Source organism: Oreochromis aureus, linkage group 3, assembly GCF_013358895.1.
Source record: "Oreochromis aureus strain Israel breed Guangdong linkage group 3, ZZ_aureus, whole genome shotgun sequence".
NCBI lineage: Eukaryota > Metazoa > Chordata > Actinopteri > Cichliformes > Cichlidae > Oreochromis > Oreochromis aureus.
The window spans coordinates 67374229-67385367 of NC_052944.1; the positions used below are offsets into that span (position 1 = coordinate 67374229).

Sequence of the window (11139 nt, forward strand, 5' to 3'; positions counted from 1 at the left end):
TGCAAACACAGAAATGGAAGTGAAAAAGACGGAGTAGCAAGGCAGTGCAGCATGTGATCTGAACACAAGCGATGGAGGCACAATTTGTAGAACTTTGGCAAGCTCATCCGAGCCTTTCAGGTTTTTCAAGACAGCATAATTAGTCAATTAAAACCTTACAACCACACCCATGTTTTCTTTTACCTGAAATTCAGTACCATTGGAACTTTGGACAATACTGTGCTACAATTAGAGATAAGGGCTGTTTACTGATCATGAGGGTTCAAAACTTTTTTGTCCCCATTTGGTCAAAAAAGTGTGGCTCCATCTTCCTTGTGCTGGCTGTGTTTGTCCTAATCTTCATTGTGTATGACACGAACATTATGGAGGTAAGGATTTGTTTTTTATGTATTTATATAAGACAAGACAAGGGAATAGGACACATACATATGCAGATTATGATGAGTTTATGTGTGTGACCCAGCTTTGTCTGTGCCCAGGTCAGTGCAGTGAGAATATTGCTATTTTCAAAGGAGTGAAAAGACATATAAAAACAATAAGAAAAAGACAGCATAATTAAATAAAACTAAAGCGTATTCTGCTAGGATAACAACAAAAATATGCATCAAAACACAAGATTGTCAAACAGAAAATTACTAAGAAAACCTCTCTCTCACTGAGACAGAAAGAATGAGGATGTTTATGTTTTATGACTTTGGAGGGGAGCTTAAGCTATAAGAATTTGAGAAATGGTCAGACACTTCGAGATTTTGCAGGACACCCTCCCTTGCTCATCTCCTGTCGGGACATTTATGCTCAAAGTGTTGTATTGAATAATGAGGATTGTATGGAATAAAGAGATTGTTGATTGAGCATTTATACACTGAGTTATGTTCTTCCTTCAGCCCAATGATGAAAGAATTGAGGTATTTAACAATAGCAACAAAAATATGCATCAAAACACAGGATTGCCAAACAGAAAATTACTAAGAAAACCATAAAGTAAAAGCAGATATCAAAGACTCCGCAATACCACAACAAATCAAACTCGCTTAAGAATAACAACAAAAACAAGAAGCACTCCAGCGACCTCATGCAAGGCAGCTTAGCTCTCGGTAGTATTTACTTTTTAGGGAGTATTCAATTTGCATTATGTATTTTTCAATGTACTTTAAGAAATTTGTATCACAGTAAAAATTTAATAAAGGTAACATGACAGATGTTTACTTTAATTACACAAAGATTATGTAGGAATAGGTAATAAATAATGGGCATTGATTTGCAAAAAAGACCATGAATAACTTAGGTTTATTATATAATATTATATTATGTGTCTAACTAATTAGCCAGCTCATTCTTTTTCTGTTGACAATACTTTCTTTTAGGGAGGGTAATGGATTAAATGTTTATGACCACAGTTTACACCCCAACATTTTTTTTTTTAATCAGAATTCATTCAAAATCTTTGAGCTATTGTGTTTCCAGACAGAATGCCATACATGCATGCACACACACAATTGCTACCAAAACATAACAAAACACGAATGAGGAACTTAAAGCTTAAAAATACCCACATTGACACATATTCACCAAGAGTCTTAAATGAAGCAATTATTTCTCACCATTATTATTATATGAAGCGATATCTATGATTTTAAGCTGAACATAATAAGTCGAAAGTCAGAAATTCCTAGTTTCCAGTCGGAACTTCTTTGAGGAACGCCTAACCCTAACCCTTTTCAATAAACTCTTCATTATGTGGGATGCACATCAAAACATCAGTGCCAGTCCCCTCTCAGAATGAATTTTCCATTATACAATGTCAACAATGTTTATCTGATGCATTTTTGTTCACTGCCAGACTCCCACACTTTTCAACTTTCACAATAAAGTGAACAACACCAAAATCATCCATCCACCCACCATTTCCAATGTTACTCCACCTGTTGGCGTGTGGTACAACTTCTGGAAGCTAAAACCACTCTCCCCGAAGGAAGCCTTTGAAGAAGACCTCTTGCTACAGTCCATTGCTTGGCCTGACACTCCAGCTTTACAATCTCTTTCCCTGAGGAAGTCCAGTGACCCAGCCCACAGCACCTTCAACATTCTCGGAAGGATGGGAGGAGGACAGTGGCAAATAGGGGATAAGCTGGAGGTTATTATCAAAATGTATGATTTCCAGGGCCATCCAAAGAACTATGGGGGAGACGTCATAGTTGCTCGCCTACACAACCCAACTCTTGGTGCAGGTGTAGCAGGGAAAGTAGTGGATCATCTCAATGGCTCCTACTCTGCTGTATTCTCTTTACTCTGGGAAGGAAATGCACAGGTTGAGGTAATGCTAAATTTCATCACGTTAAATGTGATTGTAACCGTGATAGATTTGTGATTTTGTCTCCCCTTTTTCCTCTTCTTTGAGTTGCTTCCTTTAGGGATTGGCACAGCAAAATCATCTGCTTCCTTCTCACCCTATTCTTTGCATCCTCCTATCACAAATCACCTCCTCAACTCAAGATTTCGTTAAAGTTGTCTACCTGTAATGGCACTTTTTAAAATATTTGCATTAAAACCCTCTCTCATTGTTTACTATTTCATCCAGCTTACCCCAGAAATTCCTTTCTCTTCTGACATCCAACTTGTGGGGCAGAATTCAACATCACCCTTTTGATTTACAACTTTGAACTCCTAATCCTACCGGACAAACTCTTAATCTCCACATAGGGCTGGGTGTCTCAAGAAATGATTAAATAAAACCTTGCTTTCCTGTGAAATATTTTGTTTGAGTCTGCTTTTGGGTCCATCTCTTTGCTCTCTTGCCATCTCGGCCTTGTGACCATGCTACTCCTCTTTTCAACAATCTAGTTTTCTTCATCCTTGGGCTATAGTTGTTGGGTTGTCATGGTCTGTAATGCTGTCACTTGAGGTGTCCTTAACATTTTCTGTTGCCATTTCATCTTTTATCTCACTTTCGCTTCTAATGTGCTCACATGTTTGCATGTACAGCTGTACAGCTGGCTACTCACACTGCATGCTTCACCTAACATTACATACAGTGGCTTCGGCCCCCTTGAACTTTTCCACATTTTGTCACATTACAGCCACAAACATGAATCAATTTTATTGGAATTCCACATGAAAGACCAATACAAAGTGTTGTGCACGTGAGAAGTGGAACGAAAATCATACATGATTCCAAACATTTTTTACAAATAAATAACTGAAAAGTGGGGTGTGCGTAATTATTCAGCCCCCTGAGTCAATACTTTGAGGAACCACCTTTTGCTGCAATTACAGCTGCCAGTCTTTTAGGGTATGTCTCTACTAGAACTGGGCGATATATCGATTTTTTTAAAAATATCGATATATTTTTTATACGAGATATAAGATGTGACAATATCCTTTATATCGATATAGTCTATGTTACGTTATAATTATAGTTGCGGAGCCGCAAGTTTGCCTCTCTTTCGTCCACTTTTGTCTTTACACAACGTTACTTGACCTCGCCTCTCCTTCACTGAACACAACTCCCCCTCCTCCCCCATCGCTTCACCTGCAGGCAGCGTCAAGATGGACACGGCAAATCTCCGTTAATGAGTTACTGCGCATCGCCCCGTGTGTGGGGCTGGACGGTGTCAATGTGTTAACGAGGTAACCACGCTAACGAGCTAGCCACGCTAACGCCATGCACGGCCTGAAATCCTTTCATTTTCTCAAAAGTTGACTGTGTGCCTTTTGTATGAATTCTGGTTGTGCTTGATGACCGCGAACCGATTTTATGTGATACACAGCGCTCAGCAATCTGTCAAAAAATGTTTTAGTACGACTTTGGTAAGTTACGGAGCTGCACCGCTTGATGGATCGTCGGAGCATTACGGCTACCGAGGAGCCTCGCGGAGTAATACGTACTGTGCGTCAACGTAATATTACCGTATTGTGTGTGTATAAGGACCATAAATGGCACCTGTTCAGGGACATGGTTACGAAGCGGATTTCAAACTCCAGGCTGTCAGTCACGCAGTAGAAGTTGGGAACAGAGCAGCTGTGAAATCTGTATGTTATTATGCTCAGCGTCTTTTAGTTTACATTTTGACTGCACAATTGTGAGCTCTTTGTTATGCACAAAACGACACAGTTTTCTTTTATTTATAGAGCATCATTATTTAATAAATGCTCATAATTTATTTTTGAGTAGTTTTTTTCATGTACATCTATGCTGTATGTTAATAAAAGTGCCTGTGTGACATCTGGGACACAGCTTTGACTAAGAACTCTCTTTTTGTTCTTACTTTATGGCTTTATCGAGATATATATCTTATATCGCCATCCAGCTAAAAAATATCGAGATATGAATTTTGGGTCATATCGCCCAGCTCTAGACTCTCTACCAGCTTTGCACATCTAGAGACTGAAATCCTTGCCCATTCTTCTTTGCAAAACAGCTCCAGCTCAGTCAGATTAGATGGACAGCGTTTGTGAACAGCAGTTTTCAGATCTTGCCACAGATTCTTGATTGGATTTAGATCTGGACTTTGATTGGGCCATTCTAACACATGGATATGTTTTGTTTTAAACCATTCCATTGTTGCCCTGGCTTTATGTTTAGGGTTGTTGTCCTGCTGGAAGGTGAACCTCCGCCCCAGTCTCAAGTCTTTTGCAGACTTCAAGAGGTTTTCTTCCAAGATTGCCCTGTATTTGGCTCCATCCATCTTCCCATCAACTCTGACCAGCTTCCCTGTCCCTGCTGAAGAGAAGCACCCCCAGAGCATGATGCTGCCACCACCATATTTGACAGTGGGGATGGTGCATTCAGAGTGATGTGCAGTGTTAGTTTTCTGCCACACATAGCGTTTTGCATTTTGGCCAAAAAGTTCCATTTTGGTCTCATCTGACCAGAGCACCTTCTTCCACATGTTTGCTGTGTCCCCCACATGGCTTGTAGCAAACTGCAAAGTTCTTATGGTTTTCTTCTAACAATGGCTTTCTTGTTGCCACTCTTCCATAAAGGCCAACTTTGTGCAGTGCACGACTAATAGTTATCCTATGGACAGATTCCCCCACCTGAGCTGTAGATCTCTGCAGCTCGTCCAGAGTCACCATGGGCCTCTTGGCTGCATTTCTGATCAGCTCTCTCCTTGTTCGGCCTGTGAGTTTAGGTGGACGGCCTTGTCTTGCTAGGTTTACAGTTGTGCCATACTCCTTCCATTTCTGAATGATCGCTTGAACAGTGCTCCGTGGGATGTTCAAGGCTTGGGAAATCTTTTTGGAGCCTAAGCCTGCTTTAAATTTCTCAATAACTGTATCCCTGACCTGTCTGGTGTGCTCTTTGGACATCATGGTGTTGTTGCTCCCAATATTCTCTTAGACAACCTCTGAGGCCGTCACAGAGCAGCTGTATTTGTACTGACATTAGATTACACACAGGTGCACTCTATTTAGTCATTAACACTCATCAGGCAATGTCTATGGGAAACTGACTGCACTCAGACCAAAGGGGGCGGAATAATTACGCACACCCCACTTTACAGTTATTTATTTTTAAAAAAATGTTTGGAATCATGTATGATTTTCCTTCCACTTCTTACGTGTACACCACTTTGTATTGGTCTTTCACGTAGAATTCCAATAAAGTTGATTCATATTTGTGGCTGTAATGTGACAAAATGTGGAAAAGTTCAATACCGAATACTTTTGCAAGCCACTGTAGCCGTTAGTCTATTTCTGCTACATGACTGATTTGATGTGGCACTATTCTCATTGTCATTGTGTAACGCGGTAAAGGGACCAGGGCGCCTGACTGCAGCTTCATAGACAATGAGCTATCAGAAGTAGTTTCGACTATCGAGCCTGAGTGTGTGAATAAAACACAGGAAACCAAAATAGAGCTCAAAAAATATATATTATGTATGTTATGAGAAATATATAAACAGATGTACAAAAAAAATATAACCATATATATCACAAACAAAAATAATGTTGACAAAACAAAACAGCTTATTAAGTTCCAAAAGGAGGTGGGATGAGGTTTAGTCCAGTATGAGATCAGTTTAGGTTCATGGACCTGTGATAGGTCATGTGTTAACAGTTTAATTCAGTCCATAGGTTCACAAGTCCTACCGCAATGCAGCGGTGGTTGGGTGGCTCGCCATCCCGCGCTGATCAAGGCTGATCGCAGGGGAAAAAAAGAAAAAACCTGACCTAAACAAGGTCAAAAACATAAATTATCATTCACAGAAGAAAATGAAACAGCATTCTACTGTTGTGACAAAATAAATACATAAATAACAAAGTCAAGTAATTAATGCCATGTTTCATACAACAATCAATAACCAAACAAATCATAACATTATCTCTTATAATGACTATCATTCAAAATACTATTACAAAACAACATTCTCATGGGTCCCATCAAAGTATATCAGCAATAAAGCTAATAAACATTATCCAAAGTTAATCAAATATATTTACAAAAAACATTTAATCACAGGAGTTGCACAACAGATTCAATAATCTAAAGGGAGTTTAACTCCGTGCAAAATCTCATAGGCCGTTTTGGCATTTAAACAGAAAAGTAACAAAAAACATCCAAAACGGACAAAACTACAAAAATCAAATCACTCGTTCAACTCTTGATACGTTAATTCAACATTCGTCCATAGTGGAATAAACAAAAACAACAATATTCGATAAATAAAACTAGTGATTGCACTTACCGTCCCTAGCCTAGCATTAGCTTACCGGCATTTTAGAATGCGCGACCGCGGCTCCGCATTTTCATTAATTGTGACCAAACAAAACAAACAAATAACTCACCATTGAGTCGATTGTGAGGTGGTGTAAAGATGAACTAGAAAGCGAAAATTTCAGAAGAAATTTTATGTGTGCCTATGCCGCTGCTAATCACTGTAGTTTGCCATTCATACGGCTACAGAGAGCAAAACTCAGAAGAGCAGCCATTCTCCACCATGAACTATGGTAAAAACAAACACCGCTCACGCTTCACAGATGACAGCTTACAGTTTTGTGTAAAGATGAAGTGACTTCGTACAGCGCCGATTTGCAGACGCTGTGCACACAGGTTCATGAGCAGAAGTCCCATTGTACCACGGCAGACCCGACAATGTTTGCATGAACACACTTTGAAGCATTACATTATAGACCACTTTTCACACATGCATTCACTTTTTGTTTTTTGTTATTTTTACACAGTGTTCTGAATTATGAACAATGGTCTACAGCCAATCCTGTGTATTATTATACAAACTTTGGTTGTGAGATTCAGATAACTATTTAATAAAAGCTAAATATTTTATATGAGAGTAAGAAAGAAAAGTATATCTTTGTGTCCACCTTTCTCTGTTAATGCCCTAGCTCCCCAAAAGCTTTGCTAGATCCGCCCCTGCACAGTTACCAGCTGTCAGCTACACAAAAAGGAGCTTGGTCTTTGTCTCTCAGAAACAACTCATAACTTCCCTTCAACTCATTCATGTCACCTAAAGTGTAAACCTGTTTCTCCATCATCAGTTCAGCTCTGATGATTCAGTAAGGACATCTCCTGATTTCATCTTCATGCTCCAGCAAACATCAGCTGATACTAGAAATTAAAATCAAAAGAATTCTAACAACAGCTGATCAAGCTTAAACATGCTGCTGTTGTTTAGCGCGATAAATAAGAGCGAACAGCCGATCATTGATCAGTTTCATGATTGACGCTTTCAACACGCGAGAGAATGACAGGGAGGCTTCAGAACGACAGAATAAATCATAATGTTTTCTCTGAATGTGGGACGATTCCGTTTGTACGGCACGGCAACTCTATGAACTAACCCTAATGAATAAAATAAAGTCCAACGTCAGTAACTTAGTGCGCACACAGCTGTATATAAACTCCCGTGGCATTACGATTGTAAAAGGTCAACGAAAATAAATTACACCTAAACTCGGTTTATATCTGACCCAAATAGAGTGCAGTTCATAACTTCTTACCTGAAATTCAGTTCACCTCACGCTCCTGCCGTCGGTTTCCAGCATCATCGGCCCATATAAACGAAAAATAAGTCCAGCTAAAACACATACTGTCGGCGAAGCGACCGGGTGCTGACACGAGTTTCACCCGCCTCAATATAAGCCAAGCCTGGGTGCTTTTTCACGAAGGGTCGCTAGCGGCGCGAGCTAACTATGCTGCGGCGCGCTAGCTAGCTAGCCGGCTATCAGCAACACATAAGAGAACTGCTGCTAAATAAACTACACCTAAACTCGGTTTATATCTGACCCAAATAGAGTGCAGGTCATAACTTCTTACCTGAAATTCAGTTCACCTCACGCTCCTGCCTTCGCTTTCCCTGATCCACGATTGACCTCCGCGTTAGCAAACACCGGTCGATCGGCGGTCGCGGCATGTCCTTTCTGTCATACACCGGTGGATAGCTGCCCACTGTTGTAGCTCCGCATTATAGCACCACCAAACAACTCAGTTATTTTTTCCACATCCAGCTGTAACTCCGATTCTGTGCGAGCATTTGCGAGAGACCGGGGAGGTGAAAGGAGAGAGAGAGTCCCCTCGCTGTCCATTTGCAGCCAAGTGCGGCAGCTAGCTAGGTAGCCGGCTAGCTGTCAGGCAGGACCGAGGTCGTCAGAGCATTGTCGCTAATATGGGATGTCTTGATAAAACAAGCAGATATTTGAAGTTTACACACCTACATTCTCGCCTGAAAATATCTTAAAAGTTTATTTTGTGACCTAGAAACACTAATAAAAGACATATAAAACGAAGTGGTGGCCGCCATTGTTTAACTCGGCAGAGGTGTGCTATGAATTGTGGGATATGGAGTTTTCCACCAAGCATAGAAGCCATTGTGTTTACCGTAACTATTCAATGGTTCGCGCAACCTTAAAACCTCCAATGGTTCCTGAAAGCAGCGAGGCTGTGCGCGCCATTGATATTGTCGTCATTACGGTATCCAAATAAGGGTAGACAGGCTGTACCACTCCCGGCATACCACTAGAGAGAGCCAACACACCACAAATGAAGTTTGAAATTTGTTTCAATGGGACCAAAAGATGGCGCCAACACACCACAAATGAAGTCTGTTTATTTGGCGCCAAAAGATGAATTGGCCTAAATTTGCACTAAAATATTAATATTTAAAAAACTATAAAAGTCATAAACACCAAAAGTCATGACATAATAGTCCAGCTCCAGCCGCACAAAATGATCTAACATATGTAACCCTAATGTCAAAACTGTTCGGCAGAGGAGCGCGCGGGAAAATTTTCACTAAAATATTAATATTTAAAAAACTATAAAATTCATAAACACCAAAAGTCATAGCACACCATTCCAGATCCGGCCGCACAAAATGAGGTAACATATATGAAGCTTTTCTCAAAACTGCGGGGCGTGATACGTGCCGAAATTTAGGCGGAAGATGGAGAATAATAATAACTAGAAAAATTTGCATTTCCTGCGAAAATGCAGTGTGGATGCTGTAAAGCTGAAGCTGTCAGCTGAAACTAGCTGAAAAAGCTGAAAAGTTGCAGAAATTGTAAAACCTTTGCAAAAATTGTAATAACTTTGCAGAAGTATAAGAACTTAGCAAAATGTAATTACTTAGCAGAACTGCAATAACGTAAAGAAAACATAATACTTGGCAGAAATACAATAACATACCAGAACTTAGCAGCAGAAATTAGAATAAATATTGTAACTTAGCAGAAACAAGATAACTTTTCAGAAATACAGGATTTTAGCAAACATGGTACAAGATTACATAGATACTTTATTTAAACAAAAAAATACCTAAACATTGCACAAATACTGTGATTTAGGACAAATACTACAACATAGCAGAAATGCTGTAATTCAGCAAATATACTATGCTATGGCACAAATAAAAAGAATATGCTCAAATACTATGATTTTGCTCAAATAATATGATTAAGCAATAATACTAAGATTTAGCAGAAATACTGTATTTAGCACAAATACCGAAAAGTAGCAGAAATACTGTAATTTAGCATAATAGTAATAACTTGCACAATTACAAATATGGACATGGTAAATGGCCTGTATTTATATAGCGCTTTTATGGTCCCTAAGGACCCCAAAGCTCTTTACATATCCAGTCATTCACCCATTCACACACTGGTGATGGCAAACTACGTTGTAGCCACAGCCACCCTGGGGCGCACTGACAGAGGCGAGGCTGCTGGACACTGGCGCCACCGGGCCCTCTGACCACCACCAGTAGGAAACGAGTGAAGTGTCTTGCTCAAGGACACAACGACCGAGACTGTCCGAGCCGGGGCTCGAACCGGTAACCTTCCGATTACAAGGCGAACTCCCAACTCTTGAGCCACGATCACCCCCATATATGGAAACACACATGCACAGAGACACACACAGGATCCAATTCAATCAACCAGTGTAAATATATTGATTTTAAATCACACAATAAGATACACCCATAAAAAGGCTCTCTCTCTCTCTCTCTGTCATACACACACACACACACACACACGCAGCAGCAGCAGAAGCAAGCGAACAAACAGGGGCTGTACATACAGTGTTTCCTGTATGTTTCTAGGTAGGTCAAAAAGCCTGGAGCTGCTTAATTTGAATCCACCAATCAGAAAGGCTATGTACTTTTTCCCGCCAAAACAGGTGCACCTGTTTTTACACACGCAGCACAGAGACAGGATTTGTGCAATCTATTTTTCATAGTGAGGACTCCTCTCAAACAAATGGCTATAATTTCCTTACCAGCTGCGCCACTGGGAAAGATAGTGAGCTCTTGGGAAACAGGGTGATGAGCAGTCAGAATTAGATCGCGGTGAGAGGCAAAGAGCGCCGTTTTTTGGAGTTACAAAACGTCGTGTAACTCCAAAACTAGGTTGACTAGAAGCATAATTCTTGTACTGGGTGAATCAGCGAACATTGGTGTACTTTGACTGCGATTTTGTACATCCGCCGCTGAGATATGACGAGAGAAGAAACGGCAGACCTCAGATATGATTGGCTGGCTGGGAAGCTGGCAGAAATATATAGTAATAGTGTGATTAAGCATAAATACTACATTTAGCAGAAATACTGTATTAAGCACAAATCCTATAAAAAGCAGAAATACTATATTAAGCAATATAAATATCCTATAAAAATGGTAT

At 40.1% G+C, this 11139-nt stretch overlaps 1 protein-coding gene across 1 annotated transcript in view; it reads left to right on the plus strand.

Moving 5' to 3' along the window:
• Positions 1–240: 240 nt before the first annotated feature.
• Positions 241–11139, plus strand: part of LOC120434160 (NXPE family member 3-like) — an 88519-nt gene continuing 77620 nt past the window's right edge. Inside the window, exons 1-2 of the mRNA XM_039601720.1 lie at positions 241–368; positions 1841–2314. Of these exons, the coding sequence (XP_039457654.1) occupies positions 255–368; positions 1841–2314 (588 nt within the window). The 5' untranslated portion in view covers positions 241–254. The remainder of the gene's footprint in view (positions 369–1840; positions 2315–11139) is intronic.